Genomic DNA, 19,763 nt, shown 5'->3' with positions numbered 1-19,763 from the left:
GGAATCTAATAGAAAACCAGGAAATGAAACTAACTTCTTACAACCACTTAATCTTCGATAAACTAAACAAGAACATACCTTTGGGGAAAGACTCCCTATTCAATAAGTGGTGCTGGGAGAACTGGATATCCACAGTTCTGGGAGAACTGGGTATCTTTCAGTAAAAGACTGAAACTGGACCCACACCTTTCTCCATTCATAAAAATTGATTCAAGATGGATAAAGGACTTAAATTTAAGGCATGAAACAATAAAAATCCTCAAAGAAAGCAGAGGAAAAACACTGGAAGATATTGGCCTGGGGAAAGACTTCATGAAGAAGACTGCCGTGGCAATTACAACAACAAAAATAAACAAATGGGACTTAATTAAACTGAAAAGCTTCTGTACAGCTAAGGAGACAATAACCAAAGCAAATAGACAACTTACACAAAGAGAAAGGATATTTGCATATTTTGAATCAGATAAAAGCTTGATAACTAGGATCTATAGAGAACTCAAATTAATCCACATGAAAAAAGCCAACAATCCCATATATCAATGGGCAAGAGACATGAATAGAACTTTCTCTAAAGAAGACAGACGAATGGCTAACAAACATATGAAAAAATGTTCATCATCCCTATCTATTAGAGAAATGCAAATCAAAACCATCCTGAGATACAACCGCAGCCTGAATGGCCCACATCACAAAATCTCAAAACCACAGATGCTGGCATGGATGTGGAGAGAAGGGAACACTTTTACACTGCTGGTGGGACTGCAAACTAGTACAACCTTTCTGGAAGGAAGTATGGAGAACCCCAAAAGAACTCAAGCTAGACCTCCCATTTGATCCTGCAATCCCATTACTGGGCATCTACCCAGAAGGAAAAAAATACTTTTATCATAAGGACACTTGCACTAGACTGTTTATTGCAGCTCAATTTACCATTGCTAAAATGTGGGAACAGCCTAAATGCCCACCAACCCAGGAATGGATTAACAAGCTGTGGTATATGTACACCATGGAATACTATTCAGCCATTAAAAAAAATGGAGACTTTACATCCTTCGTATTAACCTGGAAGTAAGTGGAACACATTATTCTTAGTAAAGCATCACAAGAATGGAGAAGCATGAATCCTATGTACTCAATTTTGATATGAGGATAATTAATGACAACTAAGGATGTGGTGGAGATGGGGGAAGGGGAGAACAGAGAGAGAAAGAAGTAGGGATAGGTGGGAAAAGGAAGAGGAGAGAGAGGAAAGGAGGGAGGTGAGGTGGGGCCTTGGTGTGTGCTACACCTTTTGAAGACAAGATATGATTGTAAGAAGGACTTTACCTAAGAAATGCAATAAGTGTAACCCGGTTTCTTGAACCCAAAGTGAATCCCCCCCAAAAAAAAAGAATAAAAAGAGGAATAATATAAAAATTTGAACCCTTAAATATATATATTTTTTGAGACAGTGTCTCTTTGTCATACTGCATTAAGTGTCATGGCATCAAAGGTCAGAGTAACATTAGACTCTTGAGCTTGAGCATTCCTTTTGCTTTAGCCTCCCGAGTAGCTGGGACTACAGGCACCGCCATGATGCCTGAGGAGTTTTTCTATTTTTAGTAGAGATGGGGTCTTGCTCTTGCTCAGACTGGTCTTGAACTTCTGAGTTTAAGCAATCCACTTGCCTTGGCCTCTCAGAGTGGTGGGATCACAAGTGTGTGGATGTGCCTGGCCATAAAGTAGATCTTATGTATTTTTAAAATGTGTGGTGGTAGGTACCAAACTGACATGGGATTTAGATCCCATTGTACACTTTTAAAATCATAATGTAATCATTTATTTAAATGTCAATGTTTAAATTCAACTTAAATTATAATTTTCACAACAAATTACACTTACAATGAAAAGTTTACCTGCAACTTATAGTTCTATAAAGGGTACATGGCTTTTTAAAACTCCTTTGGGGTATTCAAGCAAAAAGTACTTGAAAGCCACTGTATATCTAAAGTGTATGCTCCCACCAAGTAGGGTAAGTAGCTATATTATCATCTGCAGTTTGTTGGGAATTCAGAATCTCAGGCTCCAACTCCAGAAATAAAGGACAGAGGAGTAAGTGATTTACTCAAAGTCACAGAACCAAGAAATGGCAGAATTCCAATTTGAACCAGACCTGTTGGATTCTAAGTGTTACTAGACAAAGAAGATCTGGCCGCCTGTCACTGTCAGCTGAATGTAGAGATGGGAATTAGGTCCAACAAGCTTTATTATCAGAAGGCCAGCAATTCTGGAGAACAGGGAGAATGGTCCCTCAAAGACTTCCTTGTTCTAAAATACAAGGAAACAAACCTAGAAAATTTAACTTTATCCGACAGAAAAGAATATCAGAGTAGTCTTGACTCTAACAATGCAACATGTTTAAGGACAGAAAAGTAACCCTCACTCTTAACAATATAGTAATAAAAATAACCTTTACCGTAACAAAATATCTAAGAAAATCATCAAGAAAAACAAAATCAAAGTAACTTTTGTTCTAACAATACTCATTGTCTATGTGTGGCTACCTCCTCCAAAGTCTTTTGAGACAGATATCCTCACAATACAGTAAAACCTTAACTAGATACTCATGGAAGCTGTGTGGCAAAGGCTGAGCAGACTAGGTCAGCTGGACTGCTTTAGCTTAGCTTCTCAGACTCCACCTTGTAGACTGGCTTTCAGGCTTCACAAGCTCAAGGTGCATCTGCCACAAGGCAACCCCTCTCCTCTTCTGAAAGCATCCCAAATCCTTGCTACTCAAAGTATGGTCCATGGACCAGCAGCTCAGGCATCCCTAGAGGCTTGCTGGGAATTCAGAATCTCAGGCTCCAACTCAGATCTGCTGACCCAGAATCTGCATTTAAACAAGATCCCGGATGATTTTCATGTGCATTAGGGTATGGGAAGCTCTTCCTTAGAGCACATTCTAATCTTCCCCTCTCTCCCTGCTTCTGCCCAGCTTTAACTCATGGGTCACTCATGGTCTTCTGGGATATTTAGGTCCCAGCAGTCTCACTGTCCATTTTTGAGGTCACCTCTCAGTGTGTTATTATAAAAAAGTAACCTGTGTTCTCTTGGAATCCCCCCAGGGTTTTTGGTGTTGACATTAAAGGCAGAGACTGTGGTGATGAGGCAGCTCAGTGGTTCAGCAACTTCTTGAAAACAGAAGCCTTCAGGTTGGTTCAGTTTGAAACGAACATGAAGGGAAGACCCTCAGGAAAACTTCTCCCTTTCACTACACAGAATTATCAGGTGAGCTTACAGAGATTGGATTCTAAGTGTTACAGAGCTTACAGAGCTCACAGGCTACCCTTCTTATTCTGGCTTCCTTCCTAGCCCACAAAAGAGTCTCTCTTAAGGCCTCAGGTGGGGGGGCTCAAAGGAGTAGGGCGCCGGCACCATATGCCAGAGGTGGTGGGTTCAAACTCAGCCCCAGCCAAACTGAAATAAATAAATTAATTAACAAATTTTTTAAAAAGACCTCAGTTGGGAAAATATGGTAATGGCCCAGGTGAGTGGCGATGAGGACACAAGCTGGGCAGAGGTCCTGGGGATGAAGAGGAAAATAAGATGTCTCGAATGTGAGATCTCTAGGGTATGTAAAGGGCTGAAGGTGGGAGATGTTGTGGAGGCAGGAGTGGGGGTGACTCCCTGGTAGATGGACACTCAGGAGAAAACTGGTTGGAGAAGTGAAAGTAAGAAGTTGGGGACTAAATCCAAGTTTTCTAAAATCACAGAAGCAGCCTTTTGCAGGCCCCCGCTTCACAGACTGTGAGGTGTGGTTATTCCAGGAGCAGGAAAGGCCCCTCCTTCTAATGGAACTGTCCTCTGTGCCAGCCTTGGACCAAAGACTAATTGATTCTGCTGTGAGCTAAGATTTAAAATGCAAGAACCTCAGGGACTTTTTCCACATATCCTCTCAACCACCAGGTCTTTGAGGGCAGGGCTTTTTTTATCTGCTTTGTTCACTGAAGTTTCTCCACCTAGAACAGTGCCCAGTGCCTATGAAGGACTCAACAAATGCTTCTGGAGTGAATGGTGTAGTTGAAGAAATTATTCCTGGAGAACAGCACATGGGCAGCAGAGGCAGGCCTGTTTGAGGGTGATATGGAAAGGGGTCGCTGCTGAGGCAGGAGGAAGGAACATGATGGGGGAGGCCCGGAAGATGATGCTGGCCTGTGTGTGGACACGAACTGTGCTCTGGCACTGATCTGGCTGTTCTCCAGCTTGAAGCCACCTTGTCCTCCAGAGCACTGCTTCCTAATTCCATCCTTATGTGGTTTTGCTTCTGGACTTTGCTCAGCCTGCGGTTGGCCTGAGTGATCTCATGGGATGGGGAAGACTGATTGCTCTGTGTTCTTGGCATAGGTGGCCTACCCTGACTGCAGCCCCATCCTGATCCTTTCAGAAGCCTCGCTGGCAGATTTGAATACCAGAATGGAGAATAAAGTGAAAATGGAGCATTTCAGGCCAAATATCGTGGTGACAGGCTGTGATGCTTTTGAGGAGGTAAGAGGCCCACTGCTTTTGTGTATCATGCTAAGATGTACTGTCCAAAGTGCTAAGGGAACAGCTTTCTCTTCTAGCTAACCCACCTCAGCTCCTCCAAGGTTAGAATTGGGGAGACCCTCCTTTTCCAAGAGTCACCTTAACCTTGTAGAGTTCACTTATTTCTGCCACCATCACCTCACTGGTCTCTGGCCCCAAAGCAACCAGTCAGGATTCCAAACTGCAAATATGGGGGTTAGGAGAGTAGGCCCCACCCCACTTCTGGGTGAGGGTGGTGAGGGTGGTAGGGGTGGTCAGGGGTAGGCCCCACCCCACTCCCGGGTGAGAGTGGCGGGGGTGGTAGGGGTGGTCGGGGGTAGGCCCTACCCCACTCCCGGGTGAGGGTGGTGGGGGTGGTGGGGGTGGTCAGGGGGTAGGCCCCACCCTACCTGGAGAAAATTAAATCTGTAAATATGCAGATATGCAGGACTCCAAATTGCAAATATTGCAAATATGAGATTAGAATATATAATCATAGCTCAGGGCTAACAACAGAGAACAAAGATAAAAAGGGCAGCCATCTCCTACTTCCTTGTAGCACCCAGGAGTGCTCTTAAAGATATGAGACTCCTAGAAGCCCCATTTCTCAAAGTGGCCACCAAGAGGATACAGGAAACCCACCCCTGGTGTAGTTCTCTCCAGAGGCCCCACATGCTTTCCTACGGGACTGACATCAAGAATTCCCACCTTCTTCAGGGACATGCCACATTAGGACCCATAGGAACCTGGTGCTCTGTACCTGAAGTACATGTAATTGAGTGTTGCTTGAAGTATCAGAAGCATATTAAGCCTGGGGTGTGTGGTGTGCTAAACTTTCAGAGCACTGGAAATAGCAATAAAAAATGCCATTTCTTGGGTATTTACTGAGCCCTAGGCACTGAAGTAGTTAATCACTTCAGATAAATGACTTTATTTGGTCTTCAGTACAACCCTGTGAAGTCTGTATTGTTATCCCCTTTTCATAAGGAAACTGAAGCTCAGAGCTGTTACACGCTTTGTCTACCATATAAGTGCTGGTGTTGGCCTTAGAACCCAAGACTTGCAACTCCAGCTTCTGTGGAGTTGGGTGACAGTTTCAATTTATGCACCCCAAGTAGTTAACTATGAGAGAAGAAGCTCTTCTACACCCTCTTGGTTTAATTCTTTCCTCCTTTGAATGACCACACTTCCTTTTGTGTGAGGGAAATGTACCCTTATTTGCTGGTAAACATTGTCCTTTACTATAAAGATCTTTGCATCAAGCCTAGTATAAATCATTGTGTATGAAGTTACTTTATAGTATTTGATAATTTGAATAGTGGTGTCTATAGAAGTTGTCTACTTGGTGAAGCTGTCTAGTCTTTTGTTATCTAATTTCTTTAATTCTTCTTTACATTTGTTAATTAAAAAAAATCATTATTTGCTATGAGCCAGGCAGGTTATGTAAGAGCCCTGGATACAGTGATGAAAAGATATGGGTCTTGACCTTCAGAATTTTCTAGTACAAAACACATGGCCTGGAAACAACAGCAGTCAAATGTGAGAAATGCTTTCGTATATATACTTAGAAGGTGCTAGAGATGCTTAAAAATAGAACTCCCTAAATCTGCCTGGAGAAGGGAGTCCTGGGGGTGGGGAGGGGTCATGTTAACCAGATGGGGTTTAGGCCTGAACAAGCTTTATTGTCAGAAGGCTAGTGATTCTGGACAACAGCCAGAGTAGCCTCTCAATTCTGTTCTGCCTGTTAAAATTTTTTTTTTTAGACAGAGTCTCAAGTTGTCACTCTGGTAGGGTGCTGTGACATCACAGCTCACAGCAACCTCAAACTCCTGGGCTTAAGCGATTCTCTTGCCTCAGTCTCCCAAGTAGCTGGGACTATAGGCGCCCACCACCATGCCTGGCTATTTTTTGGTTGTAGTTGTCGTTATTGTTTGGCAGGCCTGGGCTGGATTTGAACCCGCCAGCTCTGGTGTATGTGGCTGGCGCCTTAGCTCAGTTACAATTTTAGTAACTTTTATAATGGGAATACCAGGAAACAAACCTAGAAAATTTTAACTGTATCTGACAGAACACAGAAGACTACAGAAAAGTAGTCTTCACTCTAATAATGCAATGTTTAAACAACATAAATGTAATTTTCAGTAACAAAATAAGAGAATCATGAAAGAAAACATCATATCATCAAAGTAACCTTTACCAATATCACAACAACTATGTGTCTGTGTGACTAGTTGTCAGAGTCTCCTGAGACAACCGTCCTGACGATCCTGATGAAACTGTAGCTGGACAATCGCGGGAGTGTGGGGAAGAACGTGGGCTGAGCAGACTGGGCCAGCAGCAGTGTCTCAGCTTCGCTTCTCACACTCCACCCCGCAGGCTGCTTTCCTGGCTTCGGTCAGACCAGGCCGCCCAGAAGCAATGCTGTCCATCTGTGTGTGCCCAACCTGGGGGCAGTGGAAGGCCTTCATGGGTACGGGGGGCAGCCATCCCTAGCAGCACAAGAGACCATGAACAAAGGGGCACCTGGGAGTATTTCAGAACCAGGGGAGAGCGGGGCTGGGAGTAATGGAGAAGTAGCAGGAGGAGGCTGGACTGGGACCCGCTGAAGGCCACCACACCAGGGAGTTTATACTGTGGAAATCAAGGAGCCTGGTCAGGATTCTGAGCAAGGAGGTAATTATGATTTGCATTCCTTTAACAAACATCTCCTGAATGCCTACAGGGTGCCAGACACAGACTATTCTGGTGACTGTCTAGTACATGCTTGGAAAGGTATGGAAGCCTGAGGCAGAAATACCAGGGGCACACTCAAGGGAGAGTCTTTTCCCTAAAAGGCAGATCGGCAGGCTTTACCTGAAACTTGCATCAGTGTGGAGATAGGGCTGGTTGACAACATCATCCCAGGTGAATCAGGAGGGTGTGGGGACCGTGGAGGTCATAGATGACAGGTGACCAAGGGTGCTGGAGCAGAGGAGACCCCTCAAGGAAAGGAACTTGATTTTCTCCCCAAGAATAAATCCAGATTTGGTGGGACCCGAACTTTATACAGTTTGGGGGCCCGTTTAAGGAAAAGAAGGCAACAAAAATAAAACTAAGTGCAGGGCCCTGAAAGATCTGGTGCAAATGAGGGTAGGGGCCTGAGGCTCGAGCCTCACTGACATCCCAGTAACCCTGCCCTCTCTTCCCACTTCCTGGCATTGTGTGTATGTAAGAAAAAGTCATTAAGTGCTCTCATGGAGTGAAATTAGTGCTCAGTGAATAGTTAATAGAATTAGTGAATAGTTTTTCCATGGGAATCCTATAATTTATCCATTATCTTCTGAGAAATCTCAAGGGAATACAATTTTTCTTTATTTGTCTCCACTGAAGGGTAAATTATTTTGGTATTCATTTTAGTATGAGATCTTGAGCCAAGGAAATAAGAAGAAAAAATGCTCTTATACCTGGCTGAAAAATTTTTGCTGTAAGTTGCCAATCAAGAATTTTCGCTCTACTGTAACTTATCAGATTTAACCTAAGACTGATGTAGCCTAATCTTGCTCTCTTAGGCAGTATGAGTGGGTATCGTTTTTTTAGAGATGATAAAATGTTAATTGAACTTATGCTTCCAAATTTATTTGCTGTTTTATTCCGGTACCGTGATGGGATTACAGAAATAGTAAATAAGGTGGAATGTTCTTATTTTTATTGAAGAGTTCTCTGGCCAACCACATTAAAAAAATCCTTACTATGAAATGATGTTAATATTGCTGATTTGTTCTGCCTTCAATTAGGAAACCCGGTAGGTCAGGCCCTTATTCATTAACTTGTCTACCTGGTGCCTGCACAAAACTATAACTCTTTCAATTAGTCAGACTTTGTTAAATATGAATGTAAAAGCTAATACACATAAATATTTAAAAGACCAAGTAATAGTAAAAAGAAAAAAAGCAAACATGAGCATGGTGGACAAATTCAGGCCACTATTTACTGCAAAAATACCGAGCAATAGGAGAATGCATTATGCAACGTGTATTCTTTGTGGTCCCAAGGACTTTGTACTTTCCCCAAGTAACTCAGAAAACTAAACAAGTTTTAAAAGGCTGCTTCCCTTAGGCCAGTGTGGTGTGTTTGAGTTCTGGCAATGCTGAGCAATGAAGTTTCAAAGCAATGAAATCAACCAAAGCTTCTTATCTGTGTAGTTGACTATGGTGAGGATCAGTGTTTTCTGAACTTTGCTCCATGGTTAGAATACATGTTACTAATGTTTGGACTAGAAATTAATCCACGAAGCAATAGTTCCCAGAAATTATCTAGCTGGTGAGCTGGCTTTGGCATTTTTAAAGGGATGTCTTGTTAATATCAGTCCTCACTCCACGTTATGTAAGAACTGTGAAGACCTGGCAGAAAAAAATCTGTTCCTTGGGAAGGGCTTCCCCAAGAAACTTCTAGAGAGGGAGACTCTGAAGCCAGACAGCTGTGCTTTGAATCCCAGCCCCGTGACATGCTGGTTATGTGAATTGGGTCCTCCCCGTCTTGGCCTTCTCAGCTGTTGAAAGGAAAATTATTGCAAATCATCATTACAAGACTTTTCAGTCTTCAGTGACCTGAGTCGGGATGAGTTAGGATTTTAGATAACATATCTCTTTATTGGTCTCAGAACATCAGTCTCTACCTGGCTTCAGGGATTTTTTAAAGCAGCAATAGTAATGATAATACTATATTAAAAATAATACATAATGGCTCACAATTATAGAACACTTAACTAGGTAGCAGGTACCATGCCAGACCCTTGTATGCATGGTCCCATTTGATTTTCCTAGTTAACCTTTCTAGACTGTGGTTCACAACCTGTTATTGGGTTATAATATCAGTTTAGTATGTCCTGACTGACATTAAAAACAAGAGAACAAGATAAAATAAAAGATATTAGAGTAAACTATATGTACAAGGGGTAAAAATTATTTTGTAAAACTTTTGTCTGTTATATGTATGCTTAAGACAGTATCAGGAAAGAGTGTAAATGTAATTTTTACTGTGGACCATGGTGAAAAATATTTGATCGTTATGGAAGTGGGTGGTGTTTTGAGTCTTCTCTTTTTTTTTTTTTTGCAGTTTTTTGGCCGGGGCCAGGTTTGAACCTCCCACCTCCGGTGTATGGGGCTGGCACCCTTCTCCTTCGAGCCACAGGCACCGCCCTTGAGTCTTCTTTTTCAAGGAGAAAACTGAGACTCTGAGAAGTTGAGCAACTTGCTCACGGTCACACAGCTAGCATGGGCCTAGTCAGGATTTGTATCTTGGCTGGCTATCAAAAGTCCATGGATATCAGCGATTTACACAACTCTACAACTCTACCATGGCCAGGTCATGTAGTAAAATGGCATTGGGCCCCCACTTACCCTGCTGGGCCAGAGATTGGGAGATCAGGTGCTGCCCTCTGGAATGGGCAGGACAGGTGGGGTCGGTAGAAAGTGGAGAGGAGTAGCAGGTATCGGCCTTGGCATGATGAAGATTGGCCCAAAGTTCACGTTTACTGCCTCTGTTAGAAGCAAACTAAAGCATCTAAAGTCGTTTTTTCTTCCTGAATTGACCAAAAGTACCAGCAAGGGGTCTGGGCAATGGATGTGGTGGACTGCAGGGGCCCGTGCCCTTGTGCCCTCCCTGTGGGCCTTTCAAGGTGAGGGCCTCAGCTGCTTATCTGGGGAGCTTTTCTGACATGAGTATTTCGTTAGGGCACCCCAGAAAGGCTCTTGGAGTTAGCAAGTTCTACTAAGGGACTTGGTTCTTTGCAGCCCTAGTTGTATAATTCTCTGGAAATTTTCTTCTCTCTATTGTGTGTGTGTGTGTGTGTGTTGTCAATAAAGGTGCTTTAGCACAAATGGCTCTCATTCCCCCCTGCCCCCAATATATTTTCTCTGTTGGCTTTGTGTTTTTAAAAGCAGACACTCATATTGTACCAACTTTTTTGGTAAGTGCACTCATCTAATCTTCCTAAAAATCACGTGAGGTCCAGTTCTCAAGTTTTCCTTCATCCTACGTTTTCACGTTTATCACTGGTTCTGAGTTAATAAGACATTATTTATGTGAGACTTTATTGAACTGAATTAGAGGCAACAATCTTGCCATGGAGTTGTTTTTATTATATCTCACCCACCTCTGAATGTGGTATGTGTTATGTTTCTGATCAAGGAGATAATATGTCTTTAATGGCAAGAGACATGGGTATTCCCTTTGAGCAAATATGGCACCTGAACACATGCTTATAAATCATGTGTAAGGAGTGGTCAATTGCTTTACATAGCTACTCAAGAGATAAGCCCATCAAATACAGATTTTTTTTTTTTGAGACAGCATCTCACTATGTCACCCCAGATAGAATACTGTGGCGTCACAGCTCACGGCAACCTCAAACCCTTAGGCTTAAGCGATTCTCTTGTCTCAGCCTCACCAAGTAGCTGGACTACAGGCATCCGCCGGTTTTAGCTGGTCTGGGCTGAATTCGAACCCGCCACCCTTGGTGTATGTGGCTGGCTGTAACCACTGCGATGAGCGCCAAGCCCAAATACAGATGTTGAAGTAGAGGTGGTTAGGAGTTCTGGGGGGACTTCTACCCCCCATCACCCAAACTTTCTCTTGATGGCCTCTGGAGGGCGCGAGTCACAGCCCCCGCCCAAGGTGCTGAAGAGCAGTGTAAAGCAGCCAAGGCTACTGCCCTTGGGGATTCAACTGGGAGCTGCCTCTCCTAGACTCTGCTGTTGGTGGATGTGGAACCCTCTGGGATTTTAGACAGAAACCAAGCCCAGAGGGGAGACTAGGGTATCTAATGTCCATGAGGCACCCAACTCCTTATGGTACTACCCTTCTGTAAGAGGAAACTGGTATATGGGTGGGACACATGCGGCTTCATTGGCCCCACAAAGAATCCCACTCAGTGAATACACATCAGAGACACACGGCCAGATGGCAAGGTCTCTATCTTTCCTTTTTGTAACCTGACACTGCTTTTCTTGAAAGTGAGTCATGTCCAGGGAACTGAAGCTACCAGGATTTTCCAGGTCCAAGCGTCCCAAACAGCAGATTCCTCTGGGTTCATTTACTATGTGGTTAGGTTTACAGGACAGTGTCTGCTGCGACTTGGCAGGAGCCCACACCAGCTATTGTGTAATGTGAGGTACCTGCACTTCAGTGATACAGGATATTGCTTCTCTACAGTGACGCTCTCACATGGGACATCAGAAAGCCCCGGGGAGTCTGCATCCAGGGCCATGGAAAGCTTTTTAATGTTTCAATTCAGGAAACTTTTTCAGATGAAGTTCTTTTTTTTAATATAAGATAATTTTTAAAAAAGTAACATATCCTCTTTGTACAGCTTGACGAATACAGTTTTCTTTTAAAGAGAGGAATAAAAATTTCTCCCCATCCTACTATCAAAAGATAGCCAGTGATAGCATTCTGTGGTGTTTCCAATATTGTTTATGTGCTACGTGGTGTTATATAGAGACCACCACGATTTTTGCTTAATTGCCTATGGCAGACATCTCTGTCTATACAAATCCTTCAGTAGCCTGGTTTTGGTGCTTCTGCATGAGTCCCTCATATAACTCTGCAATAACTTGTTTGATCACTATTTTATTATCGAACATTTAGGTTGTTTTCCGTCTCCTCTTACATAAATAATGAACAGCTTTGTAAAACACTCTTTATCTACATTTCTAAATTTATTCTGAGGACATGCTAAATCAGCATTTTAAGGGCTCTCCATATATAGTGCCAAATTGCTTTCCAGAAACCTTGTACTGACTTGTATTCTCCCAAGCTGAGTTGTAGGCATGTCCTTTTCATTGTCCTCTTGCCAGCACCGCTGTAATCGTTTGAAGATTATGATCTACATTCTGAACTAATTTGATAAGTGAAAAGCAATGTCGCATTTAAATTGGTAATTCTTAGCGTGTGGCATCCTGTCTTAGTCTCTTAAAGAAATTTGGTCATGAAACAGTTTTACTTCAGCTCAGAAAAGTTTTTCCTGCAAGTTCATACCACCACCATGTTTGCAACAGTTTATTGAGGGCTTACCGGGTGCTTATCTCTGAGATAGATGCTAAAATTACATCTTTACCAGCAAGGATTTTAGGACCATGTGAGATTAAGTCATCAGTGGATAGAGGGTTGCAGCTGAGATAAGGTGGTCACACTTAGGGGACAGGAGAAAGCAACACTGAGCAGCTGTGTGTGTGTGTGTGTGTGTGTGTGTGTACGCGCGCACGTGCAGCGTGCTGAAGACTTGCTTGATATAAATTGGATCCAATTGTAGGAAGAATGCCATGGGCTGTCTTTATAGGAGAGTGATTACCTTTTGGAATATTCATTCAAAAGAGTATTCATTTGCTTGTATATCTCAGGAATAGAAAAACGACTTTTGGTTTGAGATGGTTTAACTTTGTGGTCTAATGGGAAATATACCATATGGTTGTTGGTCCCTGGTTTTGGCAGGAAGGTCCTAAGCCCTTGTATTTTCCTCGGGAATTGGGGTCAGAGCAGTGCCTTTTTTTCTTCTTTTTCTGAGACAGAGTCTCACTATGTCACCCTTGGTAGGGTGCCATGGCGTCACAACTCACAGCAACCTCAAACGCCTGTGCTCAAGGGATTCTTTTGCCTCAGCCTCTCAAGTAGCTGGGACTACAGGTGGTTATCACTATGCCCAGCTATTTTTTTTTTTTTTTTGTTACAGTTGTCGTTGTTTGGCAGGCCTTGGGCTGGGTTCCAACCCACCAGCCCTGGTGTATGTGGCTGGTGCTGTAGCTGCGGAGCTACGGGCACTGAACCAGCAGTGCCCCTTCCAATTACATCAGAGTTTAAGCTAATGAGACAACACTTGGGGGAAGGAAAATGTCCCTAGACAGCTTCAGGATGGGAGCTGGTCCTCAGAAAGACTAAATCATGAGCAGAGGGTTGGGATGTTCAGCCACCCCTTGACCTCTGGGGAAGGGAGAGGGGCTGGAGGTTGAATTCATTCACCAATGACCAGTGATTTAATCAGTCATTCCTATGAAATGAAATCACCATAAACCCCCTAAAAGGTGGGATTTGGAGAGCTTCCAGGGTGGTGAATGCACTGAGGTGCTGAAGGGTAGTGTACTCAGAGAGGGCATGGAAGTCCGGGGACCCCCCACCTCTGGATCTTGCCTTGTGCCTCTTTTCCTTTGGCTGTTACTGAGTTTTATTCTTTATCATAAACCAGCAAGAGCAAATCCCGTCCTGAGCCCTGTGGGTCATTCTAGCAAATTCTTATACCTGAGGAAGGGGCTGTGGGACCTTTTATTTACAGCCAGTTGGTAAGAAGAAAGGGTGTTCTGAGCTTGACTGAGGACACCCTTACTTTATCCTGTGGGGTCGTACTAACTTCTGGTAGTGTCAGAATTGAACTGAACTGTTGAACACCCAGTTGGTGTCAGAGAATTGCTGAATTGGTTTTGGAGAAGATACTATGTGTTTAATGTCAGAAAGAATCTCAGAAACTACCTAGTCCAAGACTAAAATGATCTTTTTAAGTGTGCTGTTGGGATTATCATGCTGCTGGTAGAAAATAAAGCAAAAGAGGAAAAAAATTAAAATTAAAACTTATTTATCTACTTATTTTTTTTGAGACAGAGTCTCACTTTGTTGCCCTTGGTAGACTGTGATGGGGTCACAGCTCACAGCAACCTCAAACTCTTGGGCTCTAGTGATTCTCTTGCTGCAGCCTCCTAAGTAGCTGGGACTACAGGCAGCTGCCACAAACCCCGGCTATTTATAGAGATGGGGTCTCAATCAGGCTGGTCTCGGACCCCTGAGCTCAGGCAATCCACCCGCCTCGGCCTTCCAATGTGATCCATTGTGCCCGGCCAAAATTAAAGTTTATTATTAAGAGATGTAATGGTTAAATTTTGGTGAGGAGTCTTCCAGATGTATTGCTATAAACATATACACATAACTATATGTATCCAGATATTTTTGCCTAAATAGAACCATCCCATATATATTATATACATATAATTGTTGCTTTTTAAATTAAGCAACATGTTGAAATTTATTCAGTGTTAATAAATATAGATTCACATCCTTCTTTCTCATGCCAGAATGGTAATCATTGTGTATATGTCCCACATGTACTTAGCCAGTCTCTAGTAAATGACTTTCTAAGCTTTCTATACTCATGCAGGGTCATTGATACCAAACCAGAAAAATGCTTGGGAATTCAAAATGGAACAATTATTTTTGTTTATTCCCTTAATTTATCCCACAGTGGTTTAACATTCTTCTAACAATTGCATGTACAGCACAGTAGGACAGTGTGTGAGAAGCTGATAGAAAACCAGGAGCAGGGAAGGGGAAGAACCTCTCCTGTGGCTGAGTTTGAGGAGATGAAGGGGCAGAATGGGGGTGGCAGGTAGGTCTCAGGAACAAAAGGCTCATAGCTGTTGATCTGATTGGAATTGCTGGTCTGTTCTGTGTTCTTCAAGATCTTCCTCAGCAGGCCACTCAGGCTTGTGCCGTCTGTTTTTCCATCTTATTCTCAGATGTCTTGTCCTTCTGTGATAAGTTGGTAATTAAGAATGAACTTTGGTCTCCATCCTCCTCTGATGTATTCCTCTTTATATATGTATGCATGTATAAGTATGGCTGTGTCCACATATATAGAATATACATATGTACAGATATATATTTCCTCTATGTCACTATGTAGTCCCTCTCTGTACATAGAGCCATATATTTGCGTGTGTATATAGCCATGTGTGTCTGTGTATACACACATTCTTACATGCATATATGAATGTATAGAAGGAAAAGGAGGGAGAATCTCCTACACAGATTATATTTAAAGTTTCATACATTTAATTTTTACTTGGCCAATGTCTATGTGGCTTGTCATTAAGGTTCTGAGTGGACAAACACCCTCTTCCGTGCCTTTCTGTGTGCTCCACTGCTCCCTCACCCTTACTTCTTTTTCCGGGTGCTGCTGGTGATAGAAAATCATACAGTCTTGATTTAGTATTTACAAGATGTGTGCAAATTCATAGCAAATTCTCAGGACTATTTCCACAGAGATGATCCCATTATGTATAGTATTTCCCTCACTTCTTTAAGGTTTTCTCTTCCTTTCCTTACTTCTTCCACCTGGAAAACACTTTGATTTTTATCCCTTCACTCTAAATAAAAGTCCTAATGGGGAAGCGGCGCCTGTGGGTCTAAGGAGTATGTGCCGGCCCCATATGCCGAAGGTGGCGCGTTCAAACCCAGCCCCGGCAAAAACCACACACACACACACACACACACACACACACACTCCTAACGGCCCAGATTTCTTTAGAAGGCCAGATTTTTGTTAGGCTGCTCGCCAGCAGGGGACGCTCGAAACACACCTGCTGTGTTCAGCTTGGGGAATAGCCTGGAATCTTGCTGGATAGAACATTTCATTAATTTAAATTCAATCCTTTCAATAATTTAAAACTTATTTTCTTCTTCTTCTTTTTTTTTTTTGCAGTTTTTTGGCCGGGGCCGGGTTTGAACCCGGCACCTCCGGTATATGAGGCCCTACTCCTTTGAGCCACAGGAGCCGCCCTGATTATTTTCTTCTAATAACTGAATTAATAATTAAATTTGATAATTAAATTAAATAATTAAAAATACTATCGTATTTTTTTACTGTGAATAATAATTTACACTAAAATGCTGACAATGATTAGATGAGGATGAGTGGCGTTATTATATGTAATAATTACTATTTTGGGAAGTAATGAGACCTGGCATTTGGGGGTGCTGCCAACAATTCTTAGGAATGCAGACAATTTGCTATTCTAACCTGGGTGCTGCGGTTATCTCAGTGTGAGAGGTAACTTTGATCTGTCTCATTGAGCTAGGAAGCCTAACTAAACTTTTCAGATTTCCCTGCTTCCCTTCCCTTGCATCAGAACCATGATGCAAAATTTCCGCTGGTATGTGGCTTTGAAAGCTTAAATTTATCCGCGCTTCTTAAAAGAGATTGGACGCAAGATACTTGCAAAATTTCCGCTGGCATGTGGCTTTGAAGGCTTAAATTTATCCGCGCTTCTAAAAAGAGATTGGACACAAGATACTTGGAGAGCCTTGGATTGGGCCAGCAAGGGGAGGACGGAAGGGCTCCTATTCCTGTGGCCGCAGCGCCCTCGTGTGGCGAGAGGCTTCCGGCCTTTCCGGCTGCCTTCAGGCTGGGGCACGGGGCTTCTGGGGGAAGTCGCCTCCGATGCCTGTTCCGCCAGGAGGTTAGCCACTTCGGGGTTGTCTTGCAGTTTGTCTTACTACGTCCAGGCTAGGAGACCTAGAGTCCATTCTTTACACAATGTGTGTTCCTGAAAGTTCCCCTGCACCAGGGAAGTTTTGCTGAAAGATCAGCTCAAAATTAAGGCAGATTGATAAGAGAAAAGTTTGTTTACCATACGCATGGGGAGAATGCAGAGTGATTACTCAATATCCCCAGGTGGTCCAGAATAGTCTCAAAATACCCTCCTTTTAGGGTGGAGGAGAGATGAGGAATATAAGTGATTCTATTTAAATGTAGTAGATGGTTGCCAAGAGAGGGTGAGTTGTAAATGGTTGACTTGTAAATGATTCTCTTTGCAAATTAAATTAACCTGAGAGACAGATATTATGTTTAAAATGATTTGGGCCAGGGCTGGTGGCATTCTTGATCTTTCCTGCCATATACTGAGATGGAGGTGGGTAGATCAGTTGTTCTTCCTGATGGGTCCATCAGTTTATGCAGATTGAGGGAAAGCCCCTTTCAAGGCCTGTTGCTCTCTAAGAAACTTTAATTCAAAATATTATTTATAACAAGGAGTCATGTTTCGGGGTGAAATTTCCTGAGCTCCTTCAAGGGCATCCTCAGTCTGTAGTTGTCTGTGGTCATATCCAGTAGGTTTCCGAGTTCTGAAGGCCCAGTTAAGTACTGGAGAACCTTTTGTGCATTTGCTAAATCACCATATAAGCCCTGGATGGTGAGTGGGAGGAGTTAGTTTACCTCTGAAGGAGAGCCAGAGCATAACCTGGTCTTTAGTGGTAGATAGGAAACATTTTGATGTTAGTCCCTACCCGTGCCCTGCCCTGCTCTGCCTCCTGCAGAAAGAGACTTCTGTCCTGCCCAAGTGAAGTGACCAGGTGATCAGGAGCAGATCTCCTTACTTCCTGACTCGGAGACTGATTTCTCACCAAATCCCTCAGACTCACGGTTTCCAAAAACCAGGTTGAGATAAGGAAGCCATTTTCCAAGGAACGTTAGTTGTGTCTGACTACAGATGCTGCTTATTTATGGGGCAACGTAGTGAGGCCCTCCTTTCTCTCCAGACCTGGACAAAGGACAAATTTTTAAGTCATCAGGTCTCAGCAGGGCAGACATTTTTGCCTTAAAGATAAAGAACACAGGAGTGAGCCACTGCACCTGGCCTTGGTGTCTTTTTTTTTCTTCTTAAATTTTAGATTAATATCAGAGTACAAATGTTAGGTTACATTGTTTTCATTTCTAAGGTAAAGTTCAAGTTATAGTTGACCTTGAGGTCTTGATGTTTTCTTTATTCTTAAAGAATAAACTGACTTAAAGTCTAATGGACTTGATTTAAAAGCTAACTTTCCCCTTTCTCTTAGGATACCTGGGATGAACTGCTAATTGGTAGTGTAGAAATGAAAAGAGTAATGGCTTGCCCCAGGTAAGGATTCTAGATACTCCATCTCTGGGCTGGGGGACCTCCGTTGGTTCTTAACCATTGCCTAACCCTTAGTGATTGCATGACAGGTGCATTATGACCACGGTGGACCCAGATACTGGAGTCATAGACAGGAAGGAACCGCTGGAAACCCTGAAGAGGTAGAACACCAATGTGTCCAGTGTATTTACAATGTTATTATCTCCACCAAGAACTACCTTTCTATCTAGAGTATCTTCCATATGCCTTCTTGTTGTTTTATGTCTATCAGTTAATGTGAGTATTTGATGCTTCCTCCTTTTTTTCTGGATGGATCCTCTAGTACCTTAGATAATTTTTTTTTTTTTTGAGACAGAGCCTCACTTTGTTGCCCTCAGTTGAGTGCTGTGCTGTCACAGCTCACAGCAACTTCAAACTCTTGGGCTCAAGTGATTCTCTTGCTGCAGCCTCCAAGTAGCTGGGACTATAGGCACCCACCACAACTCCTCTCTATTTTGAGAGAGGATACTAAAGAAGGGTGAGGTCTAGGAGAAGAGGTCTTCTCAAGGAGACCACAAGGATACACCTGCAGGGTCCTCTCGTTGGTGACTCAGCTCTTGGCAATCTGTAAACTTAACTTCCTGGAACTTGGAAATTTCCACTTCTGTGAAATCGTGTAGTTCTGTACGGGCTGGAATAGCATCTCCCTCTTGATTCAAACTGGCCAAAGAGAAGGGTATCTATGGGTTGGAACTTTTTGACTGTCAATAAAAAGGGAAAGACCAAGCCAGTCGGGGAGCAGGGCCATTTGGAATTCTTTTATGCCGTAAGCTCCTGGCTGGTGAATAAAGTCCTTCTTCCTCTTATGAACATGGTATTTGGTTGCTCTTTCTCTCCATTGGGCCTTGTCTTTCTGCAACATTTTATTTATTTTATTTTATTATTATTTTTTGAGACAGAGTCTCAATATGTAGCCCTTGGTAGAGTGCCATAGCATCACAACTCACAGCAACCTCAAACTCTTGGACTTGAGTGGTTCTCTTGCCTTAGCCTCCCAAGTAGCTGGGTCTACGGCGCCCACCACAACACCTGGCTATTTTTTGGTTGCATTTGTCATTGTTCATTTTAACTGGCTCGGGCTGGGTTCAAACCTGCCAGCTTTGGTGTATGTGGCTGGCGCCCTACTCACTGAGCTACTCATTGAGCTACGGGCCTATTTATTTTATTCTTAGAGATGAGGTCTTGGTTTTGCTCAGGCTGGTCTTGAACTTCTGAGCTCAAGCAACCTGCCCACCTTGGCCTCCCAGAGTGCTAGGATTATAGGCATGTGCTACTGCGCCCGGCCACTTTTGATAAATTTTTAATTGTATAATACTGCATTTTGAAATTTTAATATCCCTCAATATTTGATAATATTTACACACATATTTCCAAATTAAGGCCTTACATACTTTATTTAACTATGTTTCCTGCAACTCAGATTCCTTTATTTGAATCAATATCAAGGAATATGAGAATAATTGAAATTGCATAATGAAAACGTAGAAAAAA

The 19,763-nt window shown here is 42.9% G+C and overlaps 1 protein-coding gene across 2 annotated transcripts in view; it reads left to right on the top strand.

Annotated features, from left to right (window-relative positions):
- Nucleotides 1–19,763, top strand: part of MTARC2 (mitochondrial amidoxime reducing component 2) — a 40,316-nt gene that overhangs the window by 15,701 nt on the left and 4,852 nt on the right. For both annotated transcript variants that reach the window (XM_053604235.1, XM_053604233.1), the window contains exons 3-6: nt 3,105–3,267; nt 4,384–4,524; nt 18,175–18,236; nt 18,323–18,394. In XM_053604235.1, the coding sequence (XP_053460210.1) occupies nt 3,105–3,267; nt 4,384–4,524; nt 18,175–18,236; nt 18,323–18,394 (438 nt within the window). The remainder of the gene's footprint in view (nt 1–3,104; nt 3,268–4,383; nt 4,525–18,174; nt 18,237–18,322; nt 18,395–19,763) is intronic.

This window comes from Nycticebus coucang, chromosome 10 (assembly GCF_027406575.1).
Source record: "Nycticebus coucang isolate mNycCou1 chromosome 10, mNycCou1.pri, whole genome shotgun sequence".
In the NCBI taxonomy this organism is placed as follows: domain Eukaryota; kingdom Metazoa; phylum Chordata; class Mammalia; order Primates; family Lorisidae; genus Nycticebus; species Nycticebus coucang.
Note: the sequence above shows the minus strand (reverse complement) of the source record. Positions and strands in the feature narration are given on the sequence as shown.